General features: G+C 53.7%; 1 protein-coding gene across 1 annotated transcript in view; it reads right to left on the bottom strand.

Annotated features, from left to right (window-relative positions):
• Window positions 1-8,794: 8,794 nt before the first annotated feature.
• Window positions 8,795-22,129, bottom strand: part of Lmf1 (lipase maturation factor 1) — a 90,201-nt gene continuing 76,866 nt past the window's right edge. Inside the window, exons 7-11 of the mRNA XM_057775459.1 lie at window positions 13,985-14,168; window positions 13,390-13,543; window positions 13,057-13,240; window positions 12,423-12,535; window positions 8,795-9,006 (exon numbers count right to left, since the gene is read on the bottom strand). Coding sequence (XP_057631442.1) covers window positions 8,820-9,006; window positions 12,423-12,535; window positions 13,057-13,240; window positions 13,390-13,543; window positions 13,985-14,168 — 822 coding nt within the window. The 3' untranslated portion in view covers window positions 8,795-8,819. The remainder of the gene's footprint in view (window positions 9,007-12,422; window positions 12,536-13,056; window positions 13,241-13,389; window positions 13,544-13,984; window positions 14,169-22,129) is intronic.

Raw genomic sequence — 22,129 nt, 5'->3', positions numbered from 1 at the left:
ATCCTGGCTGCTCTTAGGCTGACTGGGAGGGTGCCCCTGAAGCCACTCTGGGCCACAGCCAGGTTCCTACTCTGGATGGCCATATTCGTTTTCTGGGGCTGTGACCAAGGATCACACACAGGAGCTTCAAATGTTGGCTTATTTTTTCCATAGCTTGGAGGTCAAAAGTCCAAACCAAAGTGTGGGCCGTGCTCTCTCTAGGGACTCAAGGAGATGGCACAGCTCCCCTAGCTCCCGGGACACTGCTGTTTTCAGCTCCCTTCCCAACTGTGTCTTCAGGCAGCTGCCCTCCTGATCTCTCTCCCCTTCCCTCCCTCCCTCCCTCCCTCCCTCCCTCCCTCCCTCCCTCCCTCTTCTCTCCTCTCCTCCCTTCTCTTCCCTCCCTCCCCACTCCTCTCTCTCTCTCACACACTTGGGAATAGAATCAAGCCCCCCCCCCAGTCTAGTGGTGAACCACTAAACTACACTTTACATTTTTTTTTTTTTTTTTAAATTTTGAGACAGTCTTTCTGAGTTGCTCTAGTTTGTTTTGAAATCTCTGTCCTCCTGCCACATCCCCTGGGCAGCTGGGAGTATAGACATGCCCCAATGTCTATATCTCTCTCTTATAAATTCTTGTTTTTTGAGACAGGGTTTCTCTGTGTAGTTATACTTACTCTGTAAACCAGGCTGGCCTTGAACTCACAGAGATCCACCTGCCTCTGCCTTCCAAATGCTGGGATTAAAGCCAGTGCGCCACCACTGCCACCTGGCTGCCCTATTTTATAAATTCTTACACTTGAAGCTGGGCTTGGTGATGAGTGCTCTTAATCCCAGCACTCAAGAGGCAGAGGCAGGAGGATTGCTGCAAGTTCAAAGCCATCCAGACTGTATAATGAAAGCCTGTCACAACTCTTGCAAACAAACAACAAGCAAACAAACATGTGAGCAAAAAGGCTACCCTAATCCTGGGTGGCTATAGCATATAATCTTTAATTAAATCTGTGAAGACCCTACTTTCAGAGGTCACGTTCTGAAGTCCTTGGTTGGGATGAATTTGTGGACACTATTCAACTCTTTACAGTGGCGTTGTCTCTGTAGTAGACATTAGAGAGAGATGCCTAGATGACCAGAGCGGATAGCAAGCCGGTGAGCAAGCCTCCGTGAGGGAGCGGGTGACCACGCTATGACCGGGACCCGTCCTCACCCAGACCTCTGACTTGAGCTATCCACCTTGCCAGGGCACAAAAGGGAACTGTACAGAGACAGGGGTGGCACCAGCCTGCAGCTGTGCAGCCACCGTGTGGGGAGGGGCCATGTTAGGGATACAGCTGGTTCATCACTGTTTTGCGTTTTCTTGACCTTAGCTGGGAGTGGGAGCTGTGGGGGGGGGGGAGCTGCAGCCACTTGATAGGGCCCCAGGCCCACTCGGGAAGGAATTAGGCTTCCCCTCCCCCAGCCGGACAGCTGGCTCCTTAAAGATGAATCCCCATCATTGAGATGCAAATGTTGCTCACCACAGAAGGCCCAGCTGCAGGGCTGGCACCAGTGCCCCTGGCAGCCCAGGTGCCGGTGGCAGAGCCAGGAGGAATTCACTAAGGACAGCCACCTTGCTGAGCCTCTGGCCCTGTTGTGTTGGTGGCAGATTTCCTGGCTTTCATATGGGCTAGGTAGACACCCTGACCCCCTGCTCAAAGATGTGAGTTGGCACCAAGGACCCAGCATGGACTTGAGTAAACTTCAGCCCGGAATAGAGCCAGAGGGCTGCACCATTAGGGAAATGACCTGGGGAGGGTCAGGCAGATGGGGTTCCAGTTCCAGGCTGATGGACGGTGGATGCTGCTCCACAGCCACCTCGTCCCTGCTTCCAGTTTCCCAAGGAACTCAGAAAAGAACATTTCCAAAGAGCAGACAGGGAATGGGTGGTATGGGGTGGGGGGAAGGTGAGGGAGGAAGGTACAGCCAGTAAGGGCAACAGTAGCCAGCAACATCAAGAAAACCAAGTGGCTCTCAGACACCACGGACGTCACAGGACAGTTTTCCTCACAGTTCTTAATGTTCTCGTTGGAAGAAAAACATCTGCCCTGATGTCATTTATTTCATGATAAATGCAGATTTAACACTGAATGTCTGAAAACGCCTCCCTTTCTCTCTCTTTCTCTGCCTCCCAAGTGCTGGGATTAAAGGTGAGACTATGACCATCACCATGACTAGTTGATCAGCGTTCTTACAGTGAACTGAAACTCACGAAAAACAGTGGGCACAGTGGGCACTCTGCACAAAGGGAACTTCCAAGTGCCATGGGGGAGCGGTGAAGTGTGATCGAGCCCCCAGCAGCCTCCTCCTCCTGCGGCCTCAGATGATGGCTGTGCCTACTTGGGCTCAGCCTGAGGACTCTGGAGCAATGCCTCTTTCTCTTTTTGGGTGGTGGTGGCAGAGTCCTGAACCCAGAGTCTTGTACTGGCAGGTGAGTGCTTTAACCACTGATCTACAGCCTCAGACCTTTTAATTTTTTTAAAATTTGGGACAAGGTCTTGCTAAAATTGTCCAGGTAGGCCTCCCTCTGCTTTAGTGTCCCAGGTAGCTTGGGTTACAGCACTGATTGACAGCTGTCCCTCACAGTGGGTTCTCTTTGCCCTAGACCATCATAGCTAGGGTTCCCATGTTACCGTTTCATGCGACCCATGGGACTGTATCGTGGTCCCATGATAGTTTCAAAGGACCAGCCTGGGTTCACTGACATGAATCCTGAGAAGGCCCTGACACAAGGGTCAATGTCTCCGTGCCCTGGCTACCACCAGGACAGGGTACCCTCTCCAGAGTATGTATCATCTTCTTGGGTTTCAGCATCTTTTTTTTTTCCTCTTGAAGTGGAGTACCCACGCTCCTTTCTTTTGTTCAGAAGGAGCCTCAGCATTTCCCTGTGTTTGTGGTAAGGGACTTGCAGTGTGCTAGATCACGTGGGGAAGGCCTAAGGTGACAGTGTCTAGGTCAGGAAACATGTGCTACCACAGACAGATGCAGGTTCTGCTGTGGTCCAAACCTGGTTTGGTTTTGTTTTTCAAGATGGGGTTTCTCTTTGTATATCCCTCACAGTCCTGTTACTTGCTCTGTAGACCAGGCTGGCCTCAAATTTGCAGCGATCCACCTGCCTCTGCTGGGATTAAAAGAATGTGCCACCACCACCCAATATCCAAAACTGTGTTCTGACTGAAGGGTGAGAGGATAGGTCATCCTGCAACAACCCACACAAGCGGCCAGCTGTTGTACAACAGCCAAGGATGCTGAGGCGGTTCTGAGGCCCTCAGGGAGCAGGACTGGAAGAAAAGCTCTTGCCTTCTGGACACTGGGATACTTACTACCTGTGCAGGTGCAGACACATAAGAGTGAGTCTGGAGCATAGCATACCTGGAGGGAGGTAAGGTTCCTGTGCTCCAAGCCCATGGCACTGACGGAAGGGACAAATCCACCTTCCTGGTGCCCACAGGACTCTTCCCTCTTGGGTATGACGGTGGTACCTCACCTGGTGTCGGCACTGGGCACTTTTCTCTCGCAAACATGCTGGGTCTCTGCTGCTAAGACCTTGTAAGTGCTGAGATCCACTGCCTGCTGTGGCGCCAGAAGTGGCTGCTCAGGCAGTGTGTGGCACGTGGGCTAATGACAGAGGCCTGGTTAGAGAGGCATAGGGGTCTCCAGTACTGGGACTGGAACAGACCCACTGCCTGTGTGTTCTCAACAACCAGTACCATCTTCAGACCTGTCGGGAGGGGCCTCTGTGTGGGCACGGCTGGCTCTGGCTTCACACCCTCTGCCCTGCCATTCATCACTGTGGAGATGCTCTGGACAGTGTCACTATGTGGCCCTCACCCAAGTATTCAGCAAAGAAGGGACAAGGTACCAATTATGAAGTTTCTGTTTATCAGTTTAAGAGTTTTTAGTGTTAGTTCTTTTGCTTAGGAGCATCATTCATTTCTACATCATCATCATCATCACTTGTGCTGTGGATAGAGGCCTTGTGCACTTTAGGCAAGTACTCCGCCTGAGTCGCACCTCTGCTCACCTCTTTATAGAAAACCAACAAAACCCAATTTATGTGTGTGTGTTGCACACATACATGTTGTGTGCAGTATATGCATGCCTGGAACCCGAGGAGGCCAGGAGAGTGAACTGGATCCTCTGGAACTGGAGTTACAGATGGTGGTGAGCTTCCATGTGGGTGCTAGGACTGAATCTGGGTCTTCTGCAAGAGCAGCCAATATGTGAACCACTGAGTCATCTCTCCAGCCCCTGGAACTGATCTTTTAAAGTTACATTTTAGAATGTGTGTGTTTGTGCACGCGTGCACATGCATGTGTGTTTGCATGTGCATGCACACGCATACCATGACATGACATGTATGTGGCGGTCTGACGGCAGCTGTAGGACTTGGTTCTTCCTTTTCACCTTGTGAGTCCGACAGCTGGCAGCAACTTTTCTGCTCAGCCTCTCTCCAGTTCTATGACCTGAGGTAAGGGAGCAGCTCCTGCCCTCTGCATGAGGTCAGTTGTCTTGTTCCTGCACTGCCCCCTGGGAACGAGTTTGGGGCAGTGAGACGGGTCAGTGGTTAAGAGCAGCTTCTTGCTCTTTCTGGCTCAGAACCCCCATCAGGTGGATCTTGACAGTCTTTAACTCCGGCTTCTGGGGATCCAATACTCTCTTCTGGCCTTCTTTTCTCACACATAAATAAAAAAATCCCAGGAAATCACATTTCCTATTAGGTGAGATAGGTTGTGCTCACGGTGGGTGACATGGCCATAGACAATATTTCCTTTAGAAAAAGAAAGAAAACAGGTGTGTTTCTTTCCTCTTGTATGCTTTTAGAGCTCTTGTCAAAAACATTCAAACAGCCGGGCGGTGGTGGCGCACGCCTTTAATCCCAGCACTCGGGAGGCAGAGGCAGGCGGATCTCTGTGAGTTCGAGACCAGCCTGGTCTACAAGAGCTAGTTCCAGGACAGGCTCCAAAACCACAGAGAAACCCTGTCTCGAAAAACCAAAAAAAAAAACCAAAAAAACCATTCCAACATATATGCCAGCACTATCTGGACATTTCGCTTTTTCCTTGAGACTGGCCGTCACTCTGTAGTCCAAGCTGGCCTCAGCTTTGTGGAGATGCTCCAGCCTCAGCTCTGGGTTCTCTCTGGTATTACAGGTACATGGCACCACACCAGGCTAACATACCGTTTTCATCACTGAAGTTTTGTAGGAAGTTGTAAATCAGCAAGCATGGGGTCTCAAGTTCAATTCCCTATTAAGATTCTGTGTGTAAGAACGTGTGTGTGTGTGTGTGTGTATGTACACACGTGGAAGTCAGAGGTTGGCGTCTTCAGTGATTGCTATCAACCTTATTTTCTGAGGTACAGTCTCTCACTAAAACTGGAGCTCACCAATTTGTCTAGGACAAGCAAGCATGGAGCCTGCCGTGTATGGGGGTGCTGGGGGATTGAACTCAGGTCCTCACGCCGCACGGCATGCGTGTTATAGACAGCTGTCTTCCAGCATGAGACTGACTTCGTCATTTTCAGTCTACACTGAGTCTGGAGCTAGGGTTCCTGCTTTGACAGAAAGACAACTGGGGCTGTTTCGGGATTGCGACTCAGCCACCGTGGGGAGAACTGTCATCCCGGCAGTGACATTTTCAGGTGACTTGTCACCTGCACTGCTGTCTTCAGTTCCTTTAGTTCCTTTGCTGAGCCTAGCACCTACCTGCTTAGCTGGCTTCCTTCAGGCATCTTGCTACCCCATGATACTGTAAAGGGGGATGTTTCCTTGGTTACGTTTACTAGCAGCCCAGGTGACTGGCTGGGGACCGATGTCCAGAGAATGATGTGGGCACATCACCTCTGTCGATTGATGGAGAGGGAAGGAGTGAATCCCACCACGCTGCTGGCAGATAGGGGACCAGTAGGCCCAACACGGCACCTCAGGGAGACAGCGCCTGGTGACTTGGAGTCCTGAGTTTGCAGGCAAGTGGAGGTAGGGTCCTCCATGAGTGTCCTCTGTCAGCCCAGAGCTTCTGCCCGGCTCCTGGCTGATGCCTGTGTCTGGAAGGTGTGGAGAGCAACTCTAACACACCAACATGTCGCCAGCAACTAGGACACTCTCAGATTCTAACCTAGCTTCTGTGCATCCTGCTGAATGAAGTCAGGACCACTCAGGTCTCAGCTGCTCCGCCCACTCCCCTGCTGTGAGGATCTGGGTAGGAGGTGAGGAGGCTCTAGTGAGACAATACTGTTCAGCAGCCTGAGTCTTCCTCCCCCTGGCAGGAGCTTCCCATGTCTGTCCCAATGCCCCACACAGAAGTTTCTTCTGCGGGCTCTTTCACGGAGGGAGAGTGTGGCCAGGGGCAGGTGGGCAAGTCCTTTAGCATGCCACAATTGACCTGGTAGACCCATATAGCATGCCTGCTGCACTAAGAGACAAGGATGAGACCCCTCTCCAACTGGAGTATGACTAGGGAGCACAGTACATCCGGTGCAAAGGTCCTGTGGCCCTGATGCAGTCAAGGCGTGGGTGGGAGTGGGGCTCCCCAGACGGCCTTAGGTCACTCCTGGCTGGAGTGACCCAATGGGGGTATAAGGATCATTTGCTAACGGAGCTAGGGACACCCCCAGCTTCCAGAAGGGGAGCTCTGGAGGTGTATGTATGATGGGGGGGGTCATATATATATATATATATATATATATATATATATATATATCAGAGGTAGAAACCTGTGAGTGTGACCATGGTCAGGGCTTCAGGTCCCTGTTTTAGACATTTGGTGACAGAGTCACCACAGCCAGGACCCGTCTACCCTGGGGTGAGAGGTCTCCCTGAGTATGGCTGGATCACCTACAGTCAGAGCTGCCAAGTCTCTTTGGTGGTTCCCCTAGGCCACCAACTACCGTGATGATCTCTGTGCTTGACAAGGGAAGTAACTGCCCACTGACAGCCACATCAGATTGTCTACTGTCACTCTTGCTGGGCTCCTGTGGGCCTGAGGCCCTAATCCCACACTGAGCACGAGTGTTATCAGGTGACCATTCCCCACATCGTCCCCCAGCGCCCCTCCCCTGCTCCAAGTGGCACTATTGGTGTCCTCATCCCAACACTGGAGTGACTCGCGACAGTAGATATCACATGGGTTGTTTGACCTTGGGGCAATGTTGACCTTTAACCCCAGCGCTGTGAGTTCAAGGTCAGCCTGGGCTACGAAGAGAGACCCTGTCTCAAAAGATGTCAGTGAACCTCCGAGTCATTCAGTATGACAGTGTGAGCAAACCCAGACACAGGGGGCAGCTCAGGCAGGACTCAGGGTGGCTTCTGGGTAAGATGACATTCTGCAGCCAGCAGGGCCTAGCTTCTACCTGTCCTGATCACACACTGGCTGTCAGACCCTGTCTGTCCTACAGCAGGTATCCTGGTGGATTTTGATTGCACCAGGGCTGGCTCCTCCACCCCACAGGCCTCAACACTGCTTTTAGCCCTGCTGGACCTGCAGACCCCACCCCCCAGGATCCTTGGGAACAAAGGGGTACATTGTGGGACCAATGCCCAGGACTGTGTATCTGGGGCCCTGAGGCTTCTCCTGCTGAGCCCCGAGACTGTGGTCCTGGTAATCTGGTAAGGGCTTGGAGGCCTCATGGTGAGTTCCAACATAGGCAACCAGGTGCCGCTTTCCCAGGTCACCAGACTACCCAAGCAGCTGGTGTCCCTGCTGAGAGCCCCACCCCCCATGTCTACTGCCTGGGACATGGACAGGACGCCCCCAGGAAGGGCTGCTCAGGCTGCAGGCTGCCAGTCACTCCTGTGGTGGTCATGGCAGACTTGCTGGCTCCAGTCTCGCTGCTCTGAGGCTTGTCTGTCCCTGACACACACAGGGTGCCCTGTTTCCTTGGGAGCTGGAACACGGGCTCTCTGTTTGCACCTGGGCTGGCTGTCCCCCCCAGACAGGCTGAGGGGGTGCTCTGTACAGACTTGCGCTCCCCCCCCCAACCAGCCTCCTCAGCTGAACCTTTTTGTTGTCCCTTCTGGGATTCTCTGCAGTGTGGCCCAGGGGCGGGCAACATGGGCTCCAGACACCCTGCTTGGCAAGGAGGGGGATGGGAAAGCATTCTGAGTCTCTGCTGTCCTTGTGGCAGGAGAGCCTGGGCAATTCTCTCCACTCAGTGAAGTCTTTATGTATCTGTGCTTTCCACATATCCCTATGCTGGGGTGTGGTGTGTAAGAAACCCATGAGCTTGTGTTTCTATGTGTGTCTGCCCAGGTAGTATGCAAGGGTCCCTGGGGGAGGGATCAGGCTGAGGATAGCAAGCCTCCTTCCTCAGGAATATGGCGGGGTTTTGTGCTGCCACGAGAGAGAGAGAGAGAGAGAGAGAGAGAGAGAGAGAGAGAGAGAGAGAGAGAGAGATATGGCTACTGGCCTATGAGCATACGGTCGGTCGGGTTAGGTGAGAACTAGCCTCTAGCTCAGGGAATCTGAGGACTTCTAGGGTTTACCAACCTATGGGGTTGCTATCATAGCTCAGACTAAGAAAAGTTCCCCAAGGGACTGTCATCTAGATATGGGCAGTGGCCTCCTGTGATGGTGGAGGGGTGCCCATGTGACCCCGCTGTGTGGCCATATGGTGATGAGGCTTCTCTGTAACAGAGAAGGGATAGCAAGGTGACGGGGACAGAGGCAGGAGGCTGACAGTTACCGAAGCACAATCTTTTTCAATTCTCTTCTTGGCAGGACTGATGGGCTCTCTGGGCTCTGTGTGGGACCCATGGCCACAGCAGAAAGTACAGGCAGGAAAGCAGTTAGTCTCTGGTCTTTATTTCAGGATGTGTCTGGATGAGGTTTTGGCAGCGGCCACTCCCGAGTCCTAAAGAAGTCTTTCAGGTCCTCAAGGTGGAGTGGCGGGAAGTAGGGACCAATTCGCTTGCGTATCCACCACTTGCCCTGGGCAGCGTGCTGGCCACTGGGGAGGCTGAACCGGTAACGGTAATGTTCTCCTCGGATCCACCTGCGGGGAAAATGTGTCAGCTTGCTGTCTCTTTGCCACCCTCCAGACTCTTCACGGCCCCTGAATCCCAGAAGGGAGGCCTAGGAACCTACAGTCCTTGGGTGGAGCCCCATCAACCTCACAATCAAAATGTTCCCAGGCCTGTTACAAATCTTGGCTGTAAGACAGGTACATCTGGGCTCCAGTGATGGCACAGAGCCTATCCTGGGACTTGAGGGAGACCCTAGGTGATGCCCTGTCTCCATGATTCACCCTCTCCAACTCGTGCTACTAGGGTGTGCACAGGGTACAGCAAGCCTTGTGATGGGACCAGGGTGTGGGTCTCAAGGCAGCACTGGTTCTAGGTGGGACAGCCATCCTTCCTCTGGTGTGCAAACCTGAGTGGAAAAGGTTCCTGATGATGTCAGTGTCAGCCATGCTGGACTCCACAGGTGGGCACGGAGAGGTTAAGGCTGTGTCTTGGAGATGGCCACAAAGTCCCTCTTCTCCTGAATCTGGGGTCCTGACCCCTCATTTCACAAGGCTGGGGAGACTGGGGATACACAGAGCTTCTGGGAAAGCCACTGTTGTGCGATCATGCCATCCTCTTTGAATTGGCCTTCTTGCTTTCATTTTCTTTTCAAGATACAGTCGAAGGTCTAGGGTTGCAGGGCCTGGACTACTTACAGCCAAAGGGGGTGTGGTGTGTTGGGGGGAGTCCTGAAACAGGGCTCAGGTACGCAGGGTTTGGCACGGGAGGCTAGAAAAGAATCAGGGCCTCGTGCTTTCCCTGACAGGTCTGTGAGGGTACGGAGGAGGACTGATACCACCCGTGGAATGTTCTAGAACATGATTGTGCTGGTTGGTTGTTATCAGTGTGACACAAACTAGAGCCACCTGGGAAGAGGGAGCGTCAGCTTCAGAACAGCCTCTATTAGTGACCTACAGGTGTGTCAGTCTGTGGGGTGGTCCTGGGTTATGGAAGAAAGCAAACTGAGCAAGCGATGGACAGCAAGCCCGTGAGCAGCATCTCTCTGTGGTTTCTGCGGAGGCTGGAAGAGGGTGTTGGGTCCCCTGGAGCTTGAGTTACAGGCAGTTGTGAGTTGCTGGATGTAGGTGCTGGGAACCAAAGTTGGGTCCTCTGGAGGGGCAGGCAGTGCTCTAAACTGGTGAGCCATCTCTCTAGCCCCTATTTTCTCTCATTAATTTTATGAGTATGAATGTTTTGCCTGTAAGTATATACATGCACCACATGTGTGCCTGATGCCAGTGGAGGTCAGAAAAGGGTGCTGGATCTCTTGAACTGGAGTTACAGATGGTCGTGAGGCACCCTGTGGGCGCTGAGGCTCAGAGCTGGGTTCTCTGCAAGAGTAGCCAGTGCTCTGAACCACTGAGCCATCTCTCCAGCCTCCCTTTTTTTTTTTTTTTTTTTTTTTTTGTGATTCTTTTAGAGGGCTGGGGACATAGATCAGCAGGTATAGTGTGTGATCCCTAGAAACCACATTAGAAAAAGAAAGCCGAGCGTAGTGATGTACGCTTGGAATCTCAGTGCTGGGAGGTGCGAAAAGGACAATCTCTGTGGCTCTCTGGCTAGCCAGCCTCCTTGAGTTGGTGAGATCTGGATCGCAGTGTCCTCTGGCCCTCAGTGGCTCTGGTTCTGACTGCTCAGTCCCTTCGCTGTCTACAGTTTCTCCACATCTCCTGTGCCTGATCTGCATCTCTCCAAGATTTACCATCTGGGGTTCCCTTTGTTTACTGACCTTCCAGGTCTGTGTCTTTTGGCAACTTTGGGAAATCTTCACTAACGCCTTCCCAGACCCAAGTGAACTCTTTCCTTGGGGGCAGCCACCCACCCTAGATCTTGTCGCGGTCCTCGGCCCACGCTCTACGTCGGCGCTCAGCTGGTTGCCCACACCGGGTCACCACCGACTCCTCCTTCATATCCCATTTCTTCCTCCTCTCTTCCGGTGCTTTACCCCAGGGACTGCTTTTCCATCCCGAGTCTCCCCTGTTCTCCCTTTGTCGTGTTTCTTTGCTGACTCTTCTTGTGAGTGCTGTGGGGAGAGTCAGCTGTTGAATCCGCTGACTGTTTATTCCTGATCCTGTTCAATGTCTTCCTGGTTCTCAGTGTGCTCTTAACAGTTTGGGTGCTGGGATTCCAGATCACTTTCGACCCTTCTGTTGCACTGATTCTTCTAACTCCATGCTGGAAGTCCGGATGTTTTTTTACCTTGCATCCTGGTACTGCCAGGCAAAGGTGGCAATCAAAGGCCCCCACTGATGACACGAAACCAAGCTGTCACTGCTTGCTGTGGTGAGCATGTGGGCCACCACAGGGCCGTCCTCAGCAGCTCAGTGAGTGACCTCTCCTGCTCTTCCTGCTAGATGGGACCATCTGCTGGGTGGCTTTGGCTGGAGCCGAATGGTCTTGCTATAGCTTCTATCTCGCCAGTGGCCCCTTTTTGGGCATCTGCTGCTGCTGCTTCATCTCCACAGCCAGGAAGCAAGACACGCTGGTGTTATCTTAAGGTTGATCCTCCCACTATGGCGACTCCAGAGTCGCCCACCCGTTCAGAACATCACAGCTGGCCGTGGGGTGAGGCTGAGGTCACATTCAGCTCTGCCACCAAGCAGAGTGTGATGACGGCCCCTCTGCTGGGCCATGCTCTGTGGCATTTGCTGTATTTCAGCTTGCACGTATATTAATAGTGACCATCAATTCACTACCGATTCACGCAAGAGGCAGCCGGGTCTGCATCTTCACATCCATAGATCGGCCTGTAGGCTTTGTCTTCACAAGGTACACCTGACCACATCCTCAGAGTCTCCCACTGGATCAGAAGACTTCATCCGAAGCCTCAGCCTTCCACCCAACCCAAGACGGTAGCCAGGAGGCTGGTCAGTGAAAAACTCTCCAGAGTCAGGAAGGACACAGCTCTGTGTCAGAGTCGTTTGGCCACCAGCAAACCTGGGGATGTGTCTCCTGTGTATCCACTTCAGTGTGTGCCTAGTTCAGATCTCCTGGTGGCTGCAGGGTGCTGGGGAGAGGGCAGCGAGGCAGGTGGTCCCTGGGAAGGGATGTCCTCACATCCCCAGTGCTACAGTAGGCAGTGTGGGAAGGCACTTGGCTGGCTCCCTTGCCTGGGATGCCACATTTGCAGCTGCTCATGGCTCCTCAGAGCCCCTCCTGACAGCCCTGACAGCTGTGAGCAGCCCCAGGTGCAGCTGTCCTGAGACTTCTCCAGGGAGAGACAGGCACGTGTTTTCTGTCAGCATCAATGGTGGGCAGGACACAGGAGAGGGATGGGGCCAGGGCTGCTTAGTCCCCTAGTCTCTGGCTGTGACTGAATTCCACATCATGTATCAGGGTGCCCAACTCAGGCACTAGTGAACACTACCCACTGACCACAGGCTGAAGTGAATAAGGAGACTCTTACCTGGGGGGAGCCCTGCCCTCAAAGGGGTTGAGGGCGAGCAGGGACAGGGCCTCGGCGTCACCAGCTAGGAGCTTCCCCGCCAGGTGGATGATCCACTCGTTCTGCTCATAGGTCTGAAAGGACAGTGTTCATGAGGTCGGAGTAGGGGCACAGCCACCCCTCAGCAAGCTGGCACCTGCCCTGGCATAGTCGCTGCCTGGACACTCTGAACATCACCCGCTTCCCTGAGCTCCACAGTCTGTCTGGCATGGTCAGGTGGGCCAGGGTTGGGTTTCCTCTGAGGGCCCACACGCCAACCTTCCAGGAACTGCCTGCTTCATGTTCTTCCTGGGGTCTCACCCGAGGATCACTCATTCACGAACCAGCCCTCAGCTGCGTTTTCTACCTGGCTACTTGTCCTGGCCTTAGTGACTGGCCTGGGCCTTGTGGGGAAAGGAGCTATCTGCAAGAACTTTCCCCACGCAGGTCTAGGTCAAAGCAAGGCCTGTTCAGTGCCTTGGGTGGGATGCACCTCTAAGGAGAGGTCCCCTCCTCTGTGACCCTTTTGGTAGGAGTCTGAGCATGCATGCAGGGCTTGTCTGTGGACAAAGGAGAGTTTGCGCCAGGTCAGAGCATCATGGTGGGACATTATTACCTGGAAAGCTGCGAACCACATCAGCCAGTCCAGGCGGTAGTGGTATGGAGAGATAAGGCATGGCCGCCTCCAGAGGTCTCCTGGCTTACACTTGAACTCATAGTCCTCCCACACTGCGTCGGGCGCACTGGCATTAGGGCTGGCTGTGCCCTGCAGGATCACCTCAGTCCGTTCCTTGGTGATACTGGGGGAGACAAAGAAGGTCAGCAAAACCACAGTATATACCTTTCCCCAGCAGGAGAGGGGGATGCCATGAGCCCATGCCTCCCAAAAGTGAGCCAGGATGGACAGGAGGGCGGAGCCCAGTGCCCCAGCCAGGATGCTGGCCCATACCTTCCAAAGGCCCCGTAGGTGTTGACAATCCTGAGTGGGTTGAAGGAGGTGTTCATGACCTGCCTGGAGCTTAGTAGGTTGATGACCACAGGCACACTGAGCCAGGCCACCAGGATGCCCAGGGAGAAGTTGACCACTTGCCGTACCATGCAGCCTAGTCCAAAGGTGGGGGTGGGGGACAGAGTGGTCCTCATCAGCCAGGCTCCCAACTTCATGGCAAATCTGTGCTATCCCTTCAGGAAACCTTGGCTGTTGCCACTTCAGGCTCAGGAAGGCCTAGAGACATACCCAGCTGGCCACGAAAGCCACGGGCTGGGAAAGGTGTCCTGAGCCATAGCCCCTTGTGCTTGAGCCAAGAGCACCCCCTGAAGTCAGTCAGGAGGATGAAGTCTGACTGTCCATGCAGGGGGCCCTGGAAGTGGCTAAAGGGCCAACTGTCCTGGTAAAGGTAGACAGCAGAAGGTCCCCCCAGGGCCTACGGTACCCACCCTTCTCTTCTTGAGTGCTGTTGAGCTGGTGGGTACCCAACCTGCCTACATATTCATGAGACACTAGGCATAAGGGTCATGGGGCTAGCTGGTCCTGGTCCACCTACCATATCTTGGCTTGGACTGGACCCCTTGTGTATCTTCCTTTTGCATCTTCAGGACTTGGTTCTTTAAGCCTCGAGGTCCTGAGGGAAACAGGAATCCCAGAGCTGCATCGTCAAAACAGGCAAGGCTGGGCACGATGGTGAGCCAGTTCAGGAAGCTCAGGTTCCCACTGATGATGAGGATCACCTGTGGGCGGAGACTGCACTGTAGTATGCCTGGGAGCCAGGCCTGCCGTCCTCCATGTGTCTGTGCTGGGTGCCCACACTTCAGTAGCCCAGCACAGGCTCCAGGGGGGCTTCTGAGCCCCTCTTGCCGTTCTCTTGGCTAGGGGGTGGGATCCTAGGTCCTCTCTAAATTTGCAGGTCCCGCTGAGGCCCCAGGTACAGAGCCTTCTACATGTGGGTATGAAACCCACACAGGAATTGGCAAGCCCAGGAAAGGCTGGGGTTGGGGGATGGATTGACCTATTTCTGTGGTGGCCTGAGAACCCTGGGCTTCCTGGGATATACCATGATGGCAGCTCTGGCTAAGGTACGGCTAATGGCAGGCACTGAGGTACAGACTTTGCCTGGAGGTGAAGGCATGAGAACCCAGGGGGAACTGGAGTTCACAGAAGGCAAAATAGGAACAGGAGACACCAGAGCGATCTATGACCTAGGGCTGAAGATAGTGACCACCATGGATGCCCTTGAGACCTGGAGGACAGTGGCAGCTGGCCAGGAGTCATGGCTGAGAGGAAGGTTTACACCTGGGTAGGTATTTTAGTCAGACACCCCTACCCTGAAGGCCAGCACCCCTCACACTCTGATGATACTGGGCTCTCCCAAGTTCACAGAATGAGAGCTACAGGGTGGCTTCTAGGATACTGTGGAGGGTCACCCGATAGGGACATCTATCTCAGAGTCCTTGCTTGTGCTCCTGCAGTGAACATGACCTGTGCCGGGTCCTGAGGCAGGCCTGTGGTGACTCTCCGACTACTCTGCAGGATGGACACAGAGTTTCACACTCTCACAAGTGGGGCCCAAGGCTGCCGCTCGGTGTTAATATATGGTGCTGCATCCTGGCTGGGAGTCTCAGGGTGAGGGCCTGCACTGATCAAGGTGCTGCGCTAGACATCTCACCTGCCTCTCTCCCTGAACACTGGGTGCCTCCTCCTGAGCGTGAGTGCTTTCCTAACATCTCCTGCTGGCTACACCCCAACTCATGCCCTGCCCTCCCTTTGATTGGATGGTTGGGGGGTTTACATTTTCACAGGTCACAGCCGGTGCTTCCTGTCCCACCCGAGAAGTCCCTGACCATGCCACAGTGAGACTTCTATGAGCACAGGACCAGTTGCTTCTTCCCTCCCTTTTAGATATCCACTGTGGATGGACATGATGTAGCAGCTAGACGGGCAGGTTCTATTTAGGTCCAGTATGATCCGGGGGCAAAGAGATGGAGGGAGGTGGGGGTCCCCAGATAGGAAGGTGGTAGAGGAGGCAGCTCTCACTTCCCAGCGCTGGAGGGGATGTGAGAGGCTGGCTGAACCAAGCTTGGGGAGCCCAGGGGCGAGAGCTCCTGACTCCCACCCCAGTAGGATCAGGAGTGGTCCCCGGGCTGTAGATTGTTATCAGATGATGGCACAACAAAGTGGGACAGCCCGGAGTCCAAGCTCTCTCGTACCACGGGATGCAGGCGTGGGTTCCCTAGGGTGCTAGGAAGGCCATTTAGGTGCTGTGGAAGACCTCTCAGCATCCCTGTCTGCTCCTAGACACTGTACCAGTCCTTCCGGTTGCCCTCTGTGGCTGGCCTGGTGTGCAGAATAATACCTCACTGGATAGCTGGACAATGCTTCCATATAGGTCTGTCCCTTCTTGAGGGCCAACAAAAGAACCCAAGTGGTTCCAACTCCATCCCCTCAGTCTCTATGTGGTCTGCTCCATCTGGGAATCTGCACAATTTAGCACCCAGATGTGTGCTGTTCCTTCCCCTCAGCAGAAGTCTGAGAAATGCATTGTTTCCAAACACCTCACACACAGAAGGGCCATCACAGGCAATCGTCCCACCCTGCCAGAGCTGCAGAGCTCCCAGGTCTTGGTGTCCTCCGCAGCACCCCAGGAATCCAGCCCATGATTTCCCAGGTTAGCCTCCATGGTCTAATCTGCACCAGTGGCTTTCTGTGTTTCTGTGATCTGTGCATTTATTGTTCCCAACAAGGAGAATTTGAGGGACTGACTCTGCTTTATGTGGTCAGGGTTGCCAATGTAGCTGCATCCCAAGGCTCTGCCCTCTCCGGCTCAGCCTCTGCTCTGTTCCTGAGCTGGGGAGTCTGCCTGCCCCCCTCTCACATGTTCAAGGTATTCCATTTAAAATGTCATCCAGTCCACTTGAAACTGAGTCCTAGAATAGGGACCGTGACCAAATCAGTCCCTCAAGTCCTCCTAGCTGGTGACAACAATGAATGCAGATAAAGAAGCTCAGGAAATCACGATCAGGACAGACTTAAAGAAACCACACAGGTCCTGCCCAGTTTCCAAAAGCAGGACAAGAGTGACCGTCAACTGCACATCATATACAGGAGCAGGGACAAAGGTGAGGGCCATCTGGAGTGACGTGTGATAGAGAGCAGGGGAAGGACACCTTTCTGAGGTGACAGGGAAGCTGTCAAGCAGCTAGGTGTGGTGGTGCGTGTCCCAGAACTCGGAAGTGGAGGCAGGAGGGCTGCAAGTTTGAGTTTAGCCTCAGCTACATCATGAAGCCTATCTTGGGGGGCGGGGGAGCAATCTCTGTGAAGAACGAGAAACCTAGTGTAATGGAAACTCTCAGGAATCGATGAGGGTGACCTAGCTAATACCCCTAGTCACGGGGGACACGGAGCCTGAATTGGCCATCTCCTGGAAGTCCAGGCAAGACTTCCAGTGGAGGGATTGGGACACCAACCCAGCCACAAAACCTTGGTCGGACAATTTATCCTGCCTTCAAGATGTGCCCGTAAAGGTGGCACACAGACTGTGGGAATGGCCAACAAAGGACTGGACCAGCTTGAGAGGGAGCTCACTCCTGAGGGCCAGGAAACAGGCAGGACAGGCCAGAGACCTAGGACAGAACCAAACGTGACTGCAAAAAACAAAAAAGTCAACGAAAGGATTCCTGATGCTATTCTGCTATACTCAGACTGGTGTCTAGCCCAGCTGTCATCAGAGAGACCTCACCCAGCAACTGACGGGAACAGATGCAGAGACCCACAGCCAAACACTAGGCAGGGCTTGGGGAATCCTGTAGAAGACAGGGAGGGAGGATTGGAGGAGCCAGAGGGGTCAAGGACACCACGAGAAAATCCACAGAATCAACTAAGCTGGGCTCCTAGGGGCTCACAGAGACTGAACCCACAACCAGGGAGCCTGCATGGTATTGACCTGGCCCTCTGCACATATGTTACAGTTGTGTAACTTGGTCTTCTTGTGGGCCACCTAACAGTGGGAGCAGGGGCTCTCTGACTCTGTGGCAGGTTTTTGGGACCCTTTCCACCTAGCAGATTGCCTTGTCCAGACTTAATCAGTGCCTAGGCTCACTGTAACTTGATATACCATGGCTGGTTGATATCCACGGGAGGCCCACTCTTTTCTGAAGAGAAATGGAGGAGAAGGAAAGGATTGGGGGGCAGGGCTGACAGGAGAAGAGGAGGGAAGCTGTAGTTGGGATTAAAAATAAACAAATAGATACAAAAAGCGAGAGCTGGGTGTGGTGGTGGGGTATGGAGAGGCAGAGGCAGGCGGAGCTCTGAGTTTGAGGTCAGCCTGCTCTCCAAAGTGACAGAAGCCCATCAAGAGAACTCTAGCAAATCTAAAAAAACAAAGCAAAATGCTCTCCAGATGAACCTGATTCCCGTGTAAGCTTGAAGCTACCCAGTGCAGAGCGTTAAAAAGGTGAAATGCACATTAGTATTCAGGTCTTTGGGGTTTGGAGGACCGGCTCAGCGGTGAGGAGTCTCCAGCAGCCACATGATGCGGCTTAAAATCCCCTGTGACTCCCGTTCCAGGGACCCGATGCCCTGCGCTGGCCTGTGCAGTCCTTCCATACACGTGTGCACACCCTCACATACATGTTAAAAAGTCTTTAAAAATTTAAGTCGTTAAAATTTTTTATAATACTAAAAAATGAATATAAAAATTAGCCAGCAAGACAGAACTTTTTAGCTTTGAGACAGGGTCCTCTTGGGTCCTTTTGGCCCAGGTTGTCCTCAAACTCCCCCCCCCCCCCCGCCAGCTCCAGAGTGCCAGGGTCACAGCTGCATGCCTGCCTTAGAACTGACTTTTGATACAACAGAACAATCATCCCAAGTGGGAGTCCAACTGCGCTGAATCACATCTAACCGGCTGGTGAAGCATTGTTTCTGGGGTGTCTGTGCAGGTCCAGAAGGAAGATTGGAAAACCTTAGAAATGCCAGCCAGAATTATGACTGCCCTGACCTGCACTGTTTATCACCCCCCCCCCCCCCACACACACACCAAGGGTCTGGAAAGAGCAAAAGTGTCCAGGAAGGGTGTTGCTCCTCTCTCTGAGCTGGACGTCCACCTCCTCCTGCTCTGGCCTGCGGGGGTTCCTGGTCCATGGATGAAGCCAGGGTGAAGACTACTGGCTTCCATCCATGGCTCTTGGTCCTTGAGTTTGGACTGGGACCAGACTACCAGCCAGCTTTCTTGGGTTCCCAAACTTGCAGGTGGCAGATCCTAAGACTTCCCACAGTGCACAGGCTGAGTAGCCACTCCCCTCTAATCTGTGCACTCTGTAGGCTTCTGCTCCAGGGACCACATTTGCGGTGGAAATGTGTAAACTGCCCTGACTCCTGTGCCGAGCACGTACACGGCTCTTACATTTGTGTCCTTCCACCCCTGCGCCCGGAACCTCCTCTCCCTAGCTTTCAGGGGCAGGTGGCAGCCTCATTCCTTCTTTTCCCAATCATGGTTATATTTATGGAAAGCAAGGCATGGAGAAGTAAGTGCTGTTGGGGTTCTCAGTGTGTCCCAAGACACTGCTCAGTGCTGCTCAGGAAGGGCCTCAGGAGGCACCCAGCTACTGCAGAGGGCTCAGGGCATCCCTTTGGGCTGCAGTTTTGGAACCTGTAGTCTTGAAGGCTCTAGTCAGCACCTTCCTGGAGTGACACTAGATCACATGACAGATGGTGACTTTGGATCCTTACCAGTCACTGCTTTCCTATTGCCTACAGACACCTTCTCAGCCAATTCAAAGTGCCTCTAGCTCCCAAGCAGAGAGGCTGCAACTCAACACCTTGCGGTGAGGCTATGGCTGACCACTCTGCTGAGATGACATGCCTGCCTGTTGCAGACACTTGTCTGGTGAGGCTGGGGTGATGTCCTGTGGTCATGAGCCAGGGGTCAGTCGCCATGGGCAGACTCAGCTGTACTGCTGATGACCTAGAACCCTGCATGGCATGAGGCCTCAGCTGTCTGGCAGCTGTGGTAATACATCTGGGGAAATCTGAATGACACAGACCACCCTAGAACTCATGGCCTTGGGGTAGGGGGCAGCAACTTAAGGAAAGAAGGGTTTGTCTCACAGTTTGAGGGCACACAGTCCATCATGGAGGTAAAGCAAGGTAGTGGGAACTTGAGGTGGCTGGGCACATTAGACCTGCAGTCAGGAAGCTGAGAGAGATTGAATGCAGGTGCTCACTCTCTTTTCTCCCTCTTCCTAATTCATTCAGTCTGGGGATGGTATGACCCACGTCTAGGATGGTGGTTTTCCCTCCTCAGAAATCCTCTCCGAAACACCCTCACAGACACGCCAAGGTGCTGACACAGGTGAACCGTCACCGGGTGACATCCTGTTTCTAACAAAGCACTGTGGAGAGCCTGTGACACTTTGCCCAGGTGGACAGATGGGGGCTGTGCTCGGGGGTCAGGTCCGCGCGGCCCACGCAGCTCAGGATCCCCTCCCCGCACAGCCTATTTGTTGGGTAAGACTGGGATTCATCACGCAGCACATGGTCCAATGCTCCAAAGGGATCTTTCTCTCTTGTTTTCCTTTTAGCATCACCGCAGCCATCCCCTCTGAGGGAAATGAATCTCGTCACAGCCCATCTGTGTTTACCCCTGGCCGGTAGGGTCCTCAAGGAACTCTCAGTGTGCTCTGCAGATGACCGGCTTGGAGCACGGCCGGGCGAGGCTCGGGACGGCAGAGGAAGATGAACGTGTGTTGGTGGAATTCGGCCCCAGAGAGGCTCTAGCAGATGTTCCAGGAAGATGCAACATGACCCCAAAAGGAAGAGGGGGGATTTCTGGATGTCCCTGCTGGGCTTGCAGTTACCACAGAGGACACAGGCCTGCAGGCAGGCTTCCCACAGGGGAGACAGGAGCTTGAGAGGATCTTCCAGAGGACATGTGTGTGGTTACAGGGACCTTCCAGAGGACATGTGTGTGGTTACAGGGACCTTCCACAGAAGACATGTATGTGGTCACAGGGACCTTCCAGAGGACATGTGTGTGGTCACAGGGACCTTCCACAGAAGACATGCATGTGGTCACAGGGACCTTCCACAGAAGACATACATGTGGTCACAGGGACCTTCCACAGAAGACATGCATGTGGTCACAGGGACCTTCCACAGAAGACATGCATGTGGTTACAGGGACCTTCACAGAGGGCAGGTTTGTGCTCCCAAGGCATCTGGGTAACCCCAAGTAGCCTTAGCAGAGGAATCAACCTCAAAGCTGCCTCCCAAGACTCTCTCTTGCCTTCTCTCCATAGAATCTCAGGTCCAACCCCACCTCCTTCTTGTTCCTTGGTGGGGACTGATACCATGGTGGGCCTCGGAGATGTCCTGACCTAGCTCAGCAGCGGAGGCTGACCACACCGCCCCTTCCGGGGTCATCCCCTCAGAGCTCTTCAGCTCTTCCCACGTGGATCCTGCAGCCTTGCAGGGATCCTAGGAGCAGCTGTGTAAACCGAGTGTGGGAGGAAGTGAGTGAACTCAGACTCTGCCTGGCCCACAGGAAGGAACACAGGAACCAATGGGTCAGGACACAGTGCAGCCCCACACCAGGCTCCTCTCAGAAGCCCCAGAGTGGCGGGTGCTGGGAGCTGGCACTGCACTCTCGACACCTTCCACCGGGGCTCTTGGGATGGTAAAGGCCACACCTGCTGACCCTGATCCTATACTCAACTCTGTCTGGGGGACGTCAGACCAGTCCTGGGGAAAAGCCATAGCCCTGGATAGCTCCATTTCTTCTGGATGTGGTGTGACCAGTTCATGTTCTCACCCGTGAGAGTCAGGTGGAAGTTGCTAGCCAGGGATCCCCTCATGACAGAGCAAATGCTGGGAATTCATGGCTGCCTCTGCAAGGACGACAAGGAGTTAACAGAGGCTCAAGGCTGCTGGCAGCTCTTGGAGGGTGTGGTGTAGGCTTCTTCATTTTCTAGGGTGTCCCACATGGGGGTTGCTGGGAGAAGCTTGCTGTACAGCTCCTTGTACACAGGAAGAGGAGACTACTGAACCCCAGGAGACCCCAGAACCCACGGTGTCTGCTCTGCCCAGATGAGGACTCTTGCTACCTGTCTCTGGTACCTGTGCAGCCGAGGCACTGCAGGCAGCCATCCCCAGCATCATGGCAGCCCTGGTCTCTGCAAAAACTCCCCGTGCTTAGTGTGGAATGCATGTGCCTGCCCTGACCTTACTCTTCCTGAGGCTCTGGGTATTATTCTGGAAGGCTCAGTCTAGGCACCAACTTCCTCACTAGGCCATGCTGGCCCAGGAGCATCCCCATCACCCTCTCTAACCTTCACATGGGCCAGGACAAGAGGGCAGAGACACTCCCAAGGCTATGGCTCTTCCTCAGTGTCTGCTCCATCCAGCTGGATGGTCTTGCTCCTCAGGCAGGGTGAGGTCTGGGAGCCAGTAGGGCACATCTTTTTGTCATCTCAAGACTGGAACTGCCTGTGGCCTCCAGAAGATGTGTGGGAAATAGGCACTCCAGGCAAATCTAAGCTCTGAGGAGATATGAGTAGTTACACTGTAGGGAGGAGCCTCGAACACATGACTGAGAGAAGCTTGGGGAAGCCTGAAGACCAGGGGTGAGGGGAGAGGAGGATGAAGCAGGGCTCCCATGACTCTTAGGGTGGGAAGAGGTCTGCATGACAATGACATTCTC

The sequence above is a fragment of the Chionomys nivalis genome, chromosome 7 (assembly GCF_950005125.1).
Source record: "Chionomys nivalis chromosome 7, mChiNiv1.1, whole genome shotgun sequence".
In the NCBI taxonomy this organism is placed as follows: domain Eukaryota; kingdom Metazoa; phylum Chordata; class Mammalia; order Rodentia; family Cricetidae; genus Chionomys; species Chionomys nivalis.
This window is presented reverse-complemented; position numbering and strand designations above follow the sequence as displayed.